The 17,861-nt window shown below is 39.8% G+C and overlaps 1 protein-coding gene across 1 annotated transcript in view; it reads left to right on the top strand.

Moving 5' to 3' along the window:
• DNER (delta/notch like EGF repeat containing) overlaps positions 1 to 16,750 on the top strand; it is a 119,319-nt gene extending 102,569 nt beyond the window's left edge. The window contains exons 9-13 of the mRNA XM_033068974.1: positions 412 to 534; positions 2,725 to 2,838; positions 3,878 to 4,009; positions 10,220 to 10,466; positions 15,659 to 16,750. Coding sequence (XP_032924865.1) covers positions 412 to 534; positions 2,725 to 2,838; positions 3,878 to 4,009; positions 10,220 to 10,466; positions 15,659 to 15,770 — 728 coding nt within the window. The 3' untranslated portion in view covers positions 15,771 to 16,750. The remainder of the gene's footprint in view (positions 1 to 411; positions 535 to 2,724; positions 2,839 to 3,877; positions 4,010 to 10,219; positions 10,467 to 15,658) is intronic.
• The last annotated feature ends 1,111 nt before the right edge of the window (positions 16,751 to 17,861 follow it).

Here is a 17,861-nt window from a genome sequence, read left to right as displayed (position 1 = left end):
GAAATTACTGTAATAATTTTAACTACTATGATACAGTTATCAGCTCTTTGGCTTTGATGCAAGGAGCCAAAGGACCTGGGAGATAGTCAATATTCCTGTATTTCTTTTGACAATCAGAGTATGGGTATTCACATTGCTGCTTCTGGCCTGTGCCACCAGCCTTCATCCTTGCACCTCATTGTGGTTTATCACAAGAGCTGGAAATTCTGTCAGAACACCATGCCTCCAGTATTTTCTTGGTAATTTTCACCTGGGGAACAGATACCTTTAAAATCAGTGTCTTAACATATATCAGTTTGCACAGTATATTTAAATTAGCAAGCATCTGCCCATGGTCTATAGTTGCCTAATTGCTAATTTTTACTGCAAAGTGTTTCATAACTATTTTTGTTTCCTCTTCATGTGATTTAGGTTACCATGGCCTTTACTGTGAGGAGGAATATAATGAATGCCTCTCAGCACCCTGCCAGAATGGAGCCACCTGCAGAGACCTTGTCAACAGCTATGAGTGTGTGTGCCTTGCTGAATACGAAGGTAGGCTGGGGTTTGCAATTGTTCTCTTCATTTTTGATGGTAGGTTCTGTTACAAACGGAGAGATGCTGTGTCCTGAGGAGAAATATATCCCTCATTAGCAGAGAAAAACTTCAGTATTGATCTTGATCCCTTAATGTTTATTGGAATTAATAGTTAAGATTTAGCTCCTCTGTGAGGAATGCATGTCCTGGTCTGGGCACAAATGGATTTTCTCTGTTCTTCTCAGGTGTAGTTTTTTCTGCCATTTTAAAGATTTGTTAGAAAGTGATAAGATTTCCAAAAAACCGTAACTGTTAAATAGAGCTTTTAATCAGTTGTTGTTGGAGCCTTTACACAGAGAGCTTTCAAGTTATTTTTTTATTTTCTCCAGTGAAGTGAGATAAAAACATAATAATAAAAGATTAGTATTTGAAATAGATTAGTACAAAGGAGTAGAAATAAAAGTTTTATCTTGATTGTTCATTTAGAAGACTGAAAACCTAGAGAGAGTAGTAGGTCTGTGACTGCTTTTCCATGTTAACTGCAGTTATTCTTAGATCTGTGTTCAAATGGAATCCATCTTTTTCATTTCTTAAATAATTTATAAAGCAAATGAGAAGACTGTTTGGCTATACAAAATCTTTTCTCTCACAGTAGATTTCAGCTGTAAACAAATTAACACGTATCAGTGGTCTGTGACAAGTCCTTCTGGGGAAGGCTAAAGTGACTTTTTTAGTGTATTCTGTGTTGAATCGTGCTGGGAGAACACTTTGAATGTAATTTTATATGCTATTAGGATTACAAATAAATAAATAAATATTCTACATAGAATGACTATGACTATGTTTTAAGGAACATTGCTCCAGCATTTTCTCATTAAGCATATCAATCCTTATCTCTGCTGATAACTAATGCTCACTTAACGGCTGCTAGAGGCTAAATACGTGTTTCATGCTGGTGATTGCACTGCTCTTTGACTATAGATACAGAATTCATCATTTTGGAGGCCTGGTGAGGAAATGACCCTCAGCTTTTCATGACAGTTTAAGCAGCACTTAACCATAATGTTCACCATAATGTTCATCTTCTGAGCCGACCTGTGGGTGCAGCTGGAAGCACTGTGTGCACAGCAAATGCACTGCAAATGGCAGCAGGACACCAGGTTCTGTCAGCAGCTTTTGCTGGTCACTGAGCTCCCACCATTCCAGTACGTGAGGTGTTGAGTGGCAGCAGTGAGCAGCCCCGAGGTACCCAGCTCAAGACACAGTGTGGGCCATCAGAGGCCTCAGTCTTGGCACTGCCACCCCAGCCCTGCCCATCTGCAGTGCCCCTTCTGCCTGCAGAAGCTGGCAGACAGACAAGAGCTCTCAGGGCTGGAGCTTGTGCAGCAGGTACCTGTGGACTGCTGCCTCTGCTGCTCCTTACCCACAGGATGCTCAGCTAGAGTGCTCTGCCTTTTTGCTGCGAACTGCAAAATTATTTTGGCAGGTCTATAGTAAGTATGTGTATGTATATAAAAATATATATAAAAATAAATTTTATCTGAACTGTAGAAGCCAAGAAAATAATGCTTGTAGCAGTGGCATTGGAGTCTCTCTCCTGGACCCTAGGTGGGAATATGCTGTGTTATGTTTTGTATGCCAGGTGCCGCTTGCACTGTCTTCTGCAAGGCAAACCCACTGGATTCACAAGGCCTACACTGGGCATGAAAGAGTGAAGGTAGTGGCATGAAGCAGAGCCATCCAGTTGTTTATTTTTAACTATACATTTCAATATTTTTTTTATTACCTTAGTAATAGTCCTCATTTCCAGCAACAGGTAATAAGAGGCATCAGAATGCTTATGTAGGTTATTAAATAATTTATTACATAAAATTCTTAGTTAAGACAATTATTGACATGTTACTGAAGAATTTTAGGTAACTGATCCATTTATGCTTCATTACATGTTTCTTCACAGACATTTATTAGTTCTAAGCAGAAATTGCCCTGCCTCTCCTAGCCCACAGCATATGGGAAGAGCAGAGAGGAGGCACAAGTTAAAAAGTTTAGCCAGCACGAACCACATGGCTTTAGTGTTATGGCATAATTAGCCCAGGACAGTTTTGGAGTCTGCACACTCATCCAGGTGAAGTCAAGTTTTCACATGTACTGATTCCATGCTGCCAGTATCAGTCACGTCAATGGCAATTACTGATTTTTCCATTTCAGGAAGGCACTGTGAATTATACAAAGATCCTTGTGTTAACATCAACTGCCAGAATGGTGGCACTTGTGACAGCGAAGGTCTGAATGCTACATGTATTTGTGCACCTGGATATGCAGGCAAGTGATTTATGTGTTACACAGAACATTTAGTTATCATTGTTCACCCTGTCTAGGGGAAGGCAAATACCAAGACTGTGTTTCTTCAAGAAAGGAATTAATTTGGGCTCTGCTGTACTGTGAGCAGTCTAGTGAGAATGAAAATTTTTTATATTACTTACATCTGCTTTGAACTTTGTATCAAAGAAAAGCCTGTTACTAAAGTGACTTCACAAAGCTAATAGCTATTTAGCACAGCTTATGACCTTACTACTTGAGACTAGATTGCATTTTAAAAATGGTATTTTGAAGATTTCTAGGTAACCCAATATACTAATTGGACACTGTTGAAACTGGAAAATGTTTTAATGCTGACCTTAGTTACTGTGGGCTCAAGAAACAGCTTATTCCATTATCTTAATATGCAATTGCTAAAAGCCCTAAAGTACTAGTTATGAATCAATTTACACGTTCAGAGTACTGGTAAGAAACTCATTTAATCTTTTGGCCTTGTACTTACACTGATATGATTGGTGTAATCCAAATATCTGTTGTCAAGATAATTTACAATCTGATGTTCTGTTAGTCATGTAAGGTAATATCCAATGTGAGAATAATAGATAAACCCATTCATAGCTGGTTTATAGATCACATTGTGCTTTTTGACCTGTTCTAATTAAAGGGCATTTTTTGGGAATAGAATTAAATTTCCATGGTACAGTGTCAGTTTCTCAGGCACCAATTATATAGCACATCAAAATATCCATGATCATATGTTATACTACATTATCTTGGGTTGGAAATTATATTTAGAGAAATGAGACACAATTTGTGCAATATTAGTCAAGTCCCTTAGTCCTCAGGCTTTATTTTCACCTGGTTGAATAAGGATAATACTTCCTTCTTGGAATCCTTTTGATGTTCTGAGAATAAAGATGTATCACATTGTAAGCTGTTTTGCATCAAGAGAGAAGTTAAATGACTGAAGATGTACTTGCTGCATCAGGCACTTGCCATACATAATTTTAGTTTTGTTTTTGGTTTTCTTTCCCTATGTAAGGTGAAGAATGTGAACTTGATGTAAATGACTGTGACAGTAACCCATGTCACCATGCTGGAACTTGCATAGATCAGCCTGGTGGTTATACCTGCCATTGTCCTCATGGATGGGTTGGTGCAAACTGTGAAATACGTAAGTTTTGTAGTTCTCTAAACATTTCTAAAAAAATTGAGTTATATTAAAGAAGTTTTTATTTATCCCTAAATGCCTATCTGCACAAATACTCTGAATTATATGTAAATGAACAAAATCATGGTAAGTTCTTTTTTTTTTCTTTGGTCATTGCATTTCAAAAGTGGTTGTGAAAGTTAAAAACTTCTGTTTCTGGGCCCCCTACTCTGAGATGTGTTGGACTAGATTGTCAGAGATGCTGTCTCAGAGCTGGGCACTCAGTTTGCCTTTTAATTGTGTTTCACAGCGTCCCTGCATACTTTGGGTCAAGTGTGTTCCATAGCAGTATAAGCACGGTCCTAACAGGCTTGTATTGACTTCTGAGCAACTGCAGCTCTAGTGATGTTTCAGCAAAACAACTTGGAACTTGCTTACCTAAGGAAACTGGTTCTCGTGTGTATAGGCATTTATCAACTTTATCAGCAATAACTTTCCCAGTCATAGGCTAATTTCCACCAAATTTGTTAGAATTTGTTAGAGAGAAGCTTCACTGTAAGGGCACCTTTATGGCACAGTGGAGAGTCCAGGAGAGGCAGAAACTATGAAGTCCAACTGTGGAAGAGTGAAAATGGAAATTAGGCTTCATTAGTTTTACTGTTCAGACTTGCTTTGTATTTCCCTGATGTTTTGTTCTTGGGCTAGGGATGTTGTCTTTACTAGAGAATTCAGCTATGTTTTTAACTGCTTGTATACTTGGGTACTGTGGTCATAGATCCCTTTGAGTCATTGTACAGATACATGTTTGTTAGCACAGTTAAGGTTCCAGGGATAGGTGATAGATTAATAAAACAAACACAAAGAATGGATTAAAATGTTTTCTATATTTCATTTACACAAGGAACATGTGAATCTTCTATTTTTTACTCCCTTTTACTTAAACTTCACTTAAACATATCGAGTTTTTTTTTCAAATTGATTCTACTCTTGATGTTCTTGATGTTAGTCCTTACTTTAACTCAGTACATTCAGTTTCAGAGCTTTCTGGTGTAAGCAAAGACTGCAGAAGACCATTGCCATCTAGCCCAGAGATGGTGACAGCCCTGCCTTTTTTGCTGTCTCTGTGGATGTCTCATACTTCCCTGGGTGGTGCAGAGCCAGCAGACATTGGGAGCACAACACTGTGTGCTGTCTGGGTGCCAGATTGCTGATGCTAAAATATGCTCAGATGAGCTTTTCCTGACAAGGCTGATGTTGGTGACACCTGCAACATGCATGTCCAAGTTGATTAGCAAGGCAATATAATTTTGCCTGCCTTTGCTATTAAGTAGTTGGCTGACAGGCTGATAGGTTTAGTTCTTGGAGAAAGCAACAATTATCCTGGAAACGCATTTCCTGGAGTCCCTTGATGAAGTAACAGATTACAATTCTGTTATGTTTTGGAATGCCAAAGGGATGCAAAGGCTTGCATGCTTTTGAGTCTGCAGATGTGCTGCAGGGATTCTTTGGTGCATGTTCTGGAGTGCTCTGGCTGCCATGCTCTAGTCACTCAGGGTCTGGCTGTTTGCACCACAGATACACAGTGAAGTGCATGCAAACATATGGGAAAAGGAGAGAAGAGAGGGTGAAAGGAGCCTCTCCTGCTGTCCAGCTACTCAATTATTTCTTCTTTCTCTGTTAGAGGGAAGGCAAGGTCGTCTTCTATCTTGTGACTGCTATGAGAAAAAGCAGGGAATTACCTGAATGTTAACTGGCATTGGTAACAACTGCAAGGCTGATTCTCAACCAGAAATATTCAACCTTCCCTTGTTCATGGCAATTGTTTTCAGCTGAAGAGGCTGAAATTACTGAGTTTTTAATCCAACACATTACAGTAGCTAATAGAGTGTATGTAGAAAATAATAATAATAATAATAATAGAGGAGATATAAAAATACAGTGTAAAAAATTCTGGTTTGGACTGGTCTTGAATGAAAACAGGAAAAAAAAATCTTATAGCCACAAAAAAATACATTTTAAAGAACAAATATGTTTAAAATTTGAGGGTTACCAGTCTTTTTTTCAATAAGCTTCATTTCAGCAAATGTCTGATTTTCCCTTGCTATTAAAGTCACTTTGCCACAGCATCAAAGTAAAAGCATGTGTTATGGGACACCATAACAGATAATGCTACCCCAAAACAGATAACCATGGACATGCAGCCTCTCTAACCTGTGCAGTGCCTTATGTGCAAAACTGGGGAAGCTTTCCTAAAAAGCTCAGATTTTAACATGTATGTAAAGGATTATGCAAACAAGAGGGATTGAGTTTTGAAGAAATCTCTTTGCAGAAAGAATTTTGAAGTATTCTGATCTGCAGATTTTTGTTCTACAAGTCCATGTAGCCATGTGAAGATCGTTGTAGTCACTGCTTTTCCCTGAGCTGTGAATTAGCAAGCTGAAGGGAACTTAATTCTTGTCATATCTAGGAAGGCCATATCGTGCTGTTTTATAAACAGGTGCAGCATGTCTGAAATCACTGGAGTTGAGACAATGGTGCAGTGGACTTCTTTGAGCTCTGAAATACGAATCTATTAGTGAATGTTCATCTTTCCAGTTCTCTTTGCCATATTTATTATATTATTTTAGCAGTCTGTACCTAATGGTTAATAATGTGATGAAAATTAAATTTAGACACTGCATGCTGACTTTGGACCATCCCTCTAAATGTTAGGAAAAGACACAAAGCCAGGCTTATCAAGAAACTGGTGTTTGGGTGTCATTTGACTAAATAGATCACATTTTATCCTTTCTGATTTTCTGTTACTGGCCATGAAGGAGGTTATTGGTACTTAATCTTTTTTGTAAAACCACCCTATTTATAGTTTCCCACTTTACACCAGCTGGTTTAGCTTCTTGAAGTGACTACCTTAACAGGATTTCAGGGTTATGTTCTTGTCAGACTGTTATTTTTAATTTCCAAGTGCTGTATATACAACAAACTAGAGAAGATGTATGTTGCCTGGATGAATTGTGATATTTTTAAATATCATCTTATGGTCCTTACCAGTATTAGTGATTCCAATTAAATAGAATGAAATTTGTCTTAATTATAAAGAGGATTCTTCCTTTCAAAATGAAATACATTTGCCTAAAAACTTAATAGAGCATTGATTGTAAAAATGCTTGCAAATGTCTCATATGCATTCTCTAATGCCTGCTGGTTATTTGTTAATATCATTACCTTTGCCATTTTTGTAATTATTAATGTACAGTAATTTCACGAATACAAGCCGCACCAATTTGACTAAGATTTTGCTCCTAAACCGGAAATGCGGCTAATAATCAGGAGCGGCTAATACAACCTCAGAAGTGCCTGCCAGAGTGCTGAGCCGAGCAGCTGCAAAGTCGGCATTTTGCGATTGTTACAAATCGCTACTTTGTTGCACCGCGGGTGGAGCCTGGCTCCCTGCAGGCAGCACGGGGGGCGGGGAGAGAGGCGGGAGAGCTCTCTTTCCTCCTCTGCCACAGCCCAGGGGAGAGACGGGGGGGGGGGCCCGGCGCCGCCATTGCCGCAGCCCGGGGAGGAGAGGGGGGACCCGGGCCGGCCCTACCGCGGCCGGGGGAGGGGGGGGGGGACCCGGGCCGCCCCTACCGCGGCCCGGGGAGGGGGGGGAAGCCGGCGCCGCCATTGCTGCGGCCCGGGGAGGGGGGGGGGAAGCCGGCGCCGCCATTGCTGCGGCCCGGGGAGGGGGGGGGAAGCCGGCGCCGCCATTGCTGCGGCCCGGGGAGGGGGGGGGGAAGCCGGCGCCGCCATTGCTGCGGCCCGGGGAGGGGGGGGGAAGCGCGCGCCGCCATTGCTGTGGCCCGGGGAGCCGACGGGAGCCCCGCGCAGCCATTGCCGCGGCTCGGGGAGCCGACGGGGTGCTTTGTCCCCGCCCGCCGCCGCCGCGGCAGGAGCGGGGAAACTCCGTCCCTGCCCGCCGCCGGCGCCACGGGCGCGGGAAAGCTCCGTCCCCGCCCGCCGCCGCTGCCGTAGGAGCAGGGGAAGCTCCGTCCCTGCCTCCCACTGCGGGGCAGCGCCGACCCGGGGTGGCCGAGCCCAGGGGCAGCGCCGGCCGGCCCCGAGCTGCAGCACCGTGCTGGACCACCTGGCCCCGTCAGCGGCCCCTAGCGGGCGGAGCCTGCACAGCCTTAGCTCAGCCAGTAAACCCCGCCCTCCCACCGTTCTGTTAATAATTGCACGCGGGTCCTCGCTGCGAACGACAGAGCGGCTTATATTCGTGTGCGGCTTATCTATGGACAAAAACCAAAATATTTGCCAACACCCAGAGATGCGGCTTATAGTCAGTGCGGCTTGTATTCGTGAATTTACTGTAGTTACTGAGATATGCCAAACCATGTGGTTACTTGAAAACTAATATTATGAAGAATTTCTAGTACGGGCCATGGTGTGCATTGAAATCTTATACTAAATTAATTTTATGAACATTAATATAACAACTGAAAATACTGTGATTTTGAGCTGTCATATGCTGTTTCTAATCTCTGGAGTATAAGCTGTTAATTTTTATATTTTGATATGGTGAGGAAAAAGGGAAGAAATTTTTCTCATCTTTGTCATCCAGAGATGGAAGACGTGGAATCTAAATCAGAAGTGTCTTGCCATATATCTGCACACATTAGATCTGAATTCAGCCTAGTCTGACAGCCTGACAGAAACCACTGTGTGTGATAAATGTGCTGCAGAACAGACATAGAAGCCCATCCCAAACTGCACAGAGCACAGCTCTATTCCCTCCCTCGTATCCTGACTGGGCAAACTGCAGTAACAGTGCTTTGGAAACATTAAATCTCTGAATGATTCAGGCTGATCAAAACTTTACTGACCTCTGAAGAAGATAAGAGAAACAACCAGCCAGTCCTTAAGCTCAGCTCACATTTGTGGACAAAGTCTGAGAGCCCCTAAGCTGGGAGGTGCTCCAGGACAACCTTCCTGTGACAAAGAGCAGCCATCCCTCCAAACTCTGCCCAGCTGAATCCCACGTGTTACAGCTTCAGGCCTTCTCACCACCTCCCTCTAAAATGAATTTCTTTTTTTCACCATCCTTGTACATTCCCTGCATTTCTACTATAGATTGAGATTTTATCCACAGATGCCACTAAACTGGAGATTTCAACTCAGGTGCTTGAATTATCTGCCATCATCAGCATCCTTGAGAGGTGGCTTCTCAGAATATCTTAACCTCCCAAAGCATATGCTTGGAAGCCCTCTTCCCAGACTGTTTGTGATTGAGTAAAGAGAGTTTCTAAATCAGTGCAAAGCAGAAGTACATTTGAAAAAGGAACAGGCACCTACTAGAAATAACTTTTGCAGAGTGCTACATTTCTGCAGTCAGGATGATTCAAGTCTGTTCCTGTTTTGAAATAATATGAGATCGTAGGCTTAGAAGACTGCCAGAAATGAGCCCTGGAGGGAAGTACAGGTTAGTTAGAAATATTCTGACCCATGCTAGAGAGAAACAGATCTGAGGACATAGGCAATGGATAGAAATTCTGTTTGGCATAGATATACTTTGAGGATCAAGAATATTTACACAGAAGATCTGGAATACATAAACACAAGAAGTCTGTCCCAGATTGGCTTTACTTTAAGGTCTGCTTTGAGAATCTCAGGGAAATTACGCTTAGGAAAAGACTCCAGTGGGCTCCCTACTGTAGGACCTTATGAGGTGTCCTTTTCATCCTTGAAATGCTGAAGTCTCTGCAGATAGGCATAAGAAAGTCTGTGTCTCAAATTAAAGGCCAAGCGTGTTTAGTACATGTTAAATGACAAATTTTAGTGGAAGGCTTCACTATTAGAACAAACTGCACAAGAGGACTGGTTGGCTCCTAGAAGCTCTTGCATAAAACCTGTCTGCCTTTAGAGAGCCTGTAGTATAAAATAATATAATGCAAGAATAACTCGATGATTTTCTGTTACTTGAGTTATGCAGGAGATCAAAGTACATAGGTATTCCTATACGACCTTAAAATCAGTAGAAAAAGGTGGGTGAAGGTTCAACATAGTGCTACTGAAATGTGTAGCATGTTAGGCCTGGTGGTGTATTGGTAACAGAGCTTGGGAAAGTTCAAATTACCTATCTCCATAACGTCAAAAGAGAGAAATATTGAAAATTAAGATCATAAAGTAGTTTATTCAGCAGGACAGATATAAATTATTAATTAATGATAACCTTTTATTTCTTATTGACAGATCTGCAGTGGAAGTCTGGTCATATGGCAGAGAGTCTCACAAATATGCCTCGTCACTCCCTCTACATCATCATCGGGGCCCTGTGCGTGGCCTTTGTCCTGATGCTGATCATCCTCATCGTGGGCATCTGCCGCATCAGCCGCATCGAGTACCAGGGCTCCTCCAGGCCAGCCTACGAGGAGTTTTACAACTGCAGGAGCATTGACAGTGAATTCAGCAGTGCAATCGCTTCCATCCGACATGCCAGGTTTGTGCTGGGTTTGGTGATGTCCCAGGAGTCTCTTCTGATGTGTCATTTCAGTCCTTGCACAGCACACCCAAGTGCCATTGGCAGAGTGAATGGGCTGCTCTGCTGGGGAAACACCAGCACTGCTCACTGTTCTCATCTGAAGTGTGACAATACAGCACAACTCCTTGAAAACAGATGGAGTTTTTTACTTTATTTGGTGTAACTGGTGAAGTGGGACAGATGCAAAGTTCTTAGCCTGTCAGATCTTCTGTTAGGGATGTAAAGATTCTTTAGCTATATACAAGTGGTATGATCAGATAGGAAAGGCACATTGCTTTTTGTGACTAATTTACCATATTATTCAGTGAGAATCTCATCACTCATTTTTGTGCTCTTATTTGCCTTTCTTACTTGCTTTCCTAGAGACAGTATTTTTTTTTTTTACTTTGAAATTTAATGGAGCATTTGCAAGGCAGGGCATTGAATATCAGAATAATACAGCAATATAGTGAGAGCTCAAGTGTAAGCCATGGCACTAATATGGCATTAAATACACCTAGCTCCCTGCCAACACTTGTATTAAAAAACTTCCAAAGGAGTTGAGTAGATTTGAAAGGGCTTTGCTAGAATCTAGCCTGGATTTTCTTTGCTATTAACCTGGCTGCTTCCTTCTTACAGCTCTTCAGGCTGTTATGCAGGACAATTTATCACTGCTCATATCACTTGTAAATCAGGTGCTGATCCCTCCACCCCTTCTCTTTTATGAATAAAAACAAAGCAAAGCAACTTTTTTCTTTCCTAGGTTTAACTAATCCATTTTTTCAGTATCTCCTCTCAGATCATGTCAGTTACTTTATTGTCTTCCTGGGACTCACTCCAGATTATCTTTCTCTTGTTTTTTTTTTGTTTGGGTTTTTTTGGGGGGTTTTTTTGGGTGATTTTTTGTTTTCTGTTTGAAGGGGGGGGTCCCTAAAGCTGGAAGTAGTGCTCTGTCTGAAGATTTATGTGCACCAAATAAACTGAGTAATCACCTTCAGCATCTTATTTATGGCATTCCTGTTCATATATCTGAAAAACAAACTGGCTTGCTTTTTTTCTTTTCCCTTCTTTCTAGTGACAAATGACATGCTTTTGTGACCTGTTAGACCTTTTCTTCATCCCAAGATCCTCTGTGTCATTTTGCTTCCTAGTCAGTATTGTTTCTTCTTGTTTGACTTCTCTCTTAATAGGGTAGAACTTTCATTTTTGGTGTTTCTTTTTCCCATTTCTTCAATTTGTCCAGATCACTTCAAATTCCAACAGAGTATTTATGTGTTTTACCATTAAAATGCTCTTAAAACAGCGGAGGGAGACATGTTCCTGTGCCCTGACATGGAGAAATGTGTGCATATTGGTTGGTGATTGCTGATAATTAATTTTCTGAATGCTCCAGTTCTGTTTTAGTGAAGAAATAGGTTAAATAGGTTAAATGAAATAGGTTAAATTGTACCACTGCTGAAGTCATCAAACTTATCTGAAATGGATGAGGCATTTCCCCAGGCTCAGTTAATCACATCACAGCTTTGGGTAGTAGCCTTCAAAGTGTTCCAACTTCAAAAAAGTTCTTAGACTGGGATAGATTAATGATGATTTTTCAAGTCCATATTATGTAGTTAGAAAATATTGTCCATTGAGGGTTTCCCTATCTTGGAAAAGATATTTCTACTTAATGCAAATGCAATTTTCAGTGCCTCCAAGAATATGATACCTTATAAAAATCCAGGTAATTAATGGAGGTTTATTGTGGAGATTTTTGTGTATAATTTGGGTTCAGAAAGATATAAACCACTGTTTTGGTCATTTCAATCCAGGAAAAGTAGCAAAACTTTTATAGTTATTTTTGCATAAATTCTTAAACCTGCATATATAAAAGTCTGAATTTTTAGAATTGCTGAATCTAAGAAATCTACTTTCAAATAGCAGAAAGTTCAGCATTTTCTGAAAATAATTCCCTTTCACAGTTAGATACCAAAACTTGCTAGTAATTTTGGAAAATGGAGGCCAAGGGAAAAGTTAGTGGATTATTTTCCTAAAGGAAGGTTTCTGGTAAAGTCAGCAGGTGTCTGGGGGTGTGGATGCCTGTTGCATATTCAGTAAGTTATTTTAAAATTACTTGTTCATATATCTTAGCATTTTTTTCCTAGATAATTTTTTAAATAATTTGATCTTTACTAATCAAGGTACTTGCTGTCAGACAAAACCAATGTACTCAAGGATCATTACTAATCAATGTCTACTTCTGCTGAATGTTCCTAGGATTAGCAGATCAGAACTAGGTAGTTTTCTGAGCAGATGAAGCACGGTTGTCTTTAGCATTCATTATGCAGACAGTAAAGAAATATTCCTTCTATGTTAAAATCTATACATTTTAAAGCTGGGAGAGAGCACTATGAAATAGTTGACCACTGACTATGGCAGCCGTAAGTTCTACTCATTGAAACGGAACCAAGATGTTACTGAAAAAGAACTGTTCACTTTAGAAAAGCATTCAGACTGAGTTCATTAATTACCTGGTGACAGACTATGCTGCGGTTAGTTCTGTGTGTGCCCAAATATCAGTAGCCTTCATGCATCCTTTACAGTGCAGTTCATTTAATTTTTATTTTCATGTGCTGATCTGTCCTGTCTCTGTGTCAGCTGAAGAGTCTGGTTCATCAGACTCTGATTAAGTTCTCCTGTCACAGCAGGGTCAGCTTCTCTCTGCTGCATGTTCACCCCATTCCTGTGGAGTTGCCTGTGTCAGACTGTGGTGCCCTAAGCTTTCTGAATCAGACGAGCATCAGCACACGTTCATTTCTTAACATTTCCTGGCAAAGATCTCTGTCAGCTCCCTTTTGGTAAAAGTGTGACCACGTGTTCATGTACTCTGGTCTCCACATCATCTGCCAATTGCTTAATATATGTCCTCTGCCAGGATTAATTTCTGAGAACTCTAGGATTATAGCTCAATTATTCTAAACAAGGCACAGTACCACTTGCACACCTGACCTTTTCTCTGAATAATGCAGAGGAAATAAATCTTCTCATTCTTCTCCTATGGAAGCCAAAATAATCCCTTCCTCCTCTTAACATGCTTTACCCTTCTTTAAACTTCTGGTCTCTCTCTTTTACTTCTCTTGTTTAAATTTTATTTGTGGACTCCTTTTGCCAGTTGCTGGTTTTGAGCAGAGTAGCAACATGTGGTTGGTTTCTTTCTTCTGTTTCTGGGTGAACTCTGAACTTCTGCTTATCCCACAGAAGTCAGGAGACACCATTTCCTCAGGTTTCAGCTGTTCAATGTTCTCAAAAATCTGCTTGCTGGAGTTGTTGAGGTTAATAGCTCTCCATAGTTAGCCATCTCTTGAAATGTTGTTCTGAAGAAGTGGAGGAGCAGGACTATTCCAAAAGTGCAGCTGATTTGCAGTGTCTGTCACACACACATAATTGCCAAGAATTGCTGCAACGAACGTGTACTGTCCTCAGAATTGTCACAGAACCCGCAGTTTCTCTCAAGCTACACAGGTCTCTCTTGTTCAGTACTTCATTGCAGAACATATTTTCTGATTGTTATTTCGTGTACTTTCCTTTGTGATTATCTTTGTGATGTGTATTATTGTTATACACTGGTTAGCATGTCTGATGTGCACATTGGAACATCACCATCATCACCCATGACTGGACATGCCAAAGCTAAATTTTGAGCCTGAAGAACTTCCCCAGTGCTACTGCTACACTGTTTACCCACCCAAGCACATAATTGCTCACAGTATGGCATTGAAGCTAGCGTTAAAATGATTATCCAGCATGTCCCTCCAGTCTTTTTCCACACTCAGTGCTTCCCAGGATGGAGATTTCCCCACGTAGTGTATACTCTTTGTTAGATGAATAATCTTGTTTGGTTGCCCTGGAAAAAAAGTTTATTCACTTGTTTGTATATGCTTATGTTGTAAGCAGGCAGTTAATTGATCCAGCACACTCTGTAGCAGGAATATGCATATTTTCACTATTGATTTAGCCCTTGAATCATTGCCTCTTGCACATTGCGTTGATAATTGCTTTGCAAGTTCCTATGCACACTCATTGAACAGAATTCCCATTTAACACTTCTGTCTTTAACATAAACCTCTGAGGTTGGTGATAACTCTGCTGCTTTGGGCAGTGGCTGACTTCTGAACCACCTGATCAAAGCAATGTGGTTGAGCAGCTCCGTGGCTCAACCAGACCATTAACAGCTTGCACGTGTGCTGTGCTAATTTCTCAGCCTTTTCTAATTAGGGGCACATGTCAACCCTGACCTAAAGGAGAAAACAGATTTTGTCCTGCTTCGCTGTGTGCAACAAGCCATGTGCTCTCTATGGTCAGAAAGGGCAGGTGGACTTTGACTGAAATCTCTAGAGAATGTTCACCATAATTTGTATCTCTTCAAAGCTCTATTTCCTTTAAACCCTTGAGAGTGATGGTGGAAAAGGGTGATTCAGAATTCAATTCTGCCTCTGATTTAGTAAAATGCCACAACTTGAGTCCTTCATTCAGTTCTTGAAATTTTATCTCATTTGTAGAAAATCAGGTTTATCCATCATGATGGGGATGAGCAAATGTGATCTGCCTACATTTATTAAAATAACCTATAGAAGTAGGCTGACATTCATGCATGGGAATGAATCTAGTGTAGCCTTATGGACAGCTGAAGTACTTTGAAAAATGAAATTTTCACCATATATATCATAACACTTTCAGCCATTTCACTTTTGTCTGCAATTCTAAATCTCTGAAAACAGGCAAGAATGAAATTGGAAATCATGAATCTGCATAAAAGTCTTAGAGGAAAATCAAGTTAATTTTGGTTCGAGCTAAATATTATCCTCAAAATCTGAATTTTCTGGCTTTCATTTTCCAGTGTGTACAATGTAAATTAATATAGGCTTAATATAGTACATAAGTGCATAAAAATCCTTAGTGTGTATGCCTACATAAATAATTCTTTTTCTGTCTTTCCTTTTTTCTCTGCATCAGGTTAATAAGAAAAAATACTTGACCATTTTTTGCCTAATTTTCCTGTGTTTTCTTTTGTTATTTAAAGTTTATCTAAGTTCTTAGATTTTGTTTCTGATCACAGACTATAACTCACTGCATTGTTGCTTTGAACTCATTAATATTTCTGTTTGTCACCAAAAGTTTTCTTTTATTTCCAGGTTTGGCAAGAAATCCCGACCTGCAATGTATGATGCAACCCCCATTGCTTATGAAGATTACAGCCCAGATGACAAACCTTTGGTTACACTGATTAAGACAAAAGATTTGTAATCTAGTGTATCTTTTTTGGATTATTTTTCAAAAGGATGGGCTACTAACCTAATTTAAATATTTTTAAGAAGAAAGCATAAGTAATTTAAACCATTAGATGCTTCAGATTTTCTGTAGAATATTTAAGAACCAATTTTCTGCAGCTTTTAGTTTGGAAAAATATTTTAAAACAGAATTTGTGAACTTCATGATTTACATTTTAATGTACCTTGAGCTCTATAAACTATAAGCTTACGATAGTGTGTGCTTTTTTCTTGGTAGACACTATTACTAAACCCAGATGAGTTTCTTGTGGTTGTTACAGAAAAGAAAACAATAATTAATGAGGAGTTCTTTATGAAATGTCAGTGCCAGCTTTCTCAGTAGAGGTAGGAAAAATGTGAAGCATAATATGATATATAATATATCCATTAATTAAAAAAGTCTAAAATGTTTGTGTTGTGAAAAAGAAACTAGTAAAAATTATTATTCCTAATCTGAATGAATTAGCTTTTGCCTTATTCCATGCATGAATAGATAACCTATTCCTCCATTATTTCCTGAAAGTTGCTAAAACATACTCTTGAGTTGATGTTTGACATTTTTGTAATAGTTCTTCAGGCTAGGCCTTGTATAATAATTAAAGTGCCTCTTGAGGCAAAGTAAGGGCATGATCCTTTAAACATTGAAATCAATGAGAGAACTTCCATTGACTTCACTGGGTATGGGATTGGATCCTACAATTGGACTGAATCTATATTTTTCTTTAAAGGTTAAAGTTTTTTATATTGTGAGTAAACTAAGCATATGGTTTGAGTTGTTTGTTTCCTAAAGGTTGTTGATGTACAGTATTGTTTCATGAAATATTGTGTATTTCTCATAGTGCTTCTTATTTAGGATCAGTATGGGGTTTTTGTGGCTGTATTTGATCGCTTATGGGCGTCTTAAATTCTTGCTTATTTCGGAAAATACTGAATAAAAGTTAACCAGTGAAGATTGCAGCTGTTTCTTTGTTTTTCTTCATTTCAAACTGAAGTGTTGTCTATAAATTTGAAAGGATGTGAGCATATGATGCACTATAAATAATGCCAAAATATGATATTCCAGATGTTAATCTGAAAAGGGAAAAAATATTTGTATTATCGAGGTCATCTCTCAAAAGTGAGATAAATGCAGCTCCAGAGTAAAGGCAGTCCTGGATGGTGGATGTGCAGGTTAGTAACACCATTCTGTGTCTGAACTGCAGAAATGCCAAATGCTCTTCAAAAATCCAGAGCATCTTTCTTGACATCCTGTATCTGCTGCCATGGGCTTTCAACAGTGATGATCCAAGAGAGTAATTATTAAAAAGAGGACTGAGGAGCTCAGGTCCAGATTTAAACTAGATCCATTCTTGAGGTATGGTTTTCTATGACAGAGGTTGTAAATATGTAAATGTGTACATATGGCTGTCAGAGGATGGGTTTTTTATTGGTGCAGTTTTTTTCTGTACCAATATATTGAAACTTTTGTTTACTGTGACTTCTAAGAGTGTTTTGAGAACTGTTAGGAAAGAGAAATCAAGAACAAGCTGTACCCTGTACCATTTTTGGTAACTTGAGCAGAAAAGGGGCACTGTTGTTGTAATTGATTTGTTAATCAAAGGAAGGGAAATACTCGTTCTTCAGAATTTTTGGCCTTTTCAGTCAGTAAAATATTGGCTTGCAAATCTATATAAAGTAGACAAGCAACTCTGTTGTTCTAGGGAGCATACATATTCATGGTTCATATTTTACCGGAGAGATGTTGCAATGAGCAGCAGCCTTTCTGCATACAAATCACACCTTGGTAGCGATTCTTGACCAACCTATATTTCTTTCAATTGACTGACCTGAACGATAAGTAATTTGTGAGGAGCTATTTTCCTGTCAGCTTGAAGCCTCTAGGTTCTGTAAATCATCCTGTGCATCCCGTGAATTGTATTCTGAAAATTACTTTGTCTCCTTCCAATTTATTTTATTGAGCTCTGATGGCATGTTATGCATGCACTTGTGAGATATTTGTGAGGCACTGCACTGCCTGCCAGATGGAGCTTCCAAAAGACCTGGAGGGAGCAAACCCATCTTATGTCTG

Source organism: Catharus ustulatus, chromosome 10 (assembly GCF_009819885.2).
Source record: "Catharus ustulatus isolate bCatUst1 chromosome 10, bCatUst1.pri.v2, whole genome shotgun sequence".
In the NCBI taxonomy this organism is placed as follows: domain Eukaryota; kingdom Metazoa; phylum Chordata; class Aves; order Passeriformes; family Turdidae; genus Catharus; species Catharus ustulatus.
The sequence above is the reverse complement of the archived record's forward strand: the minus strand, read 5'-3'. Positions and strand labels throughout refer to the sequence as shown.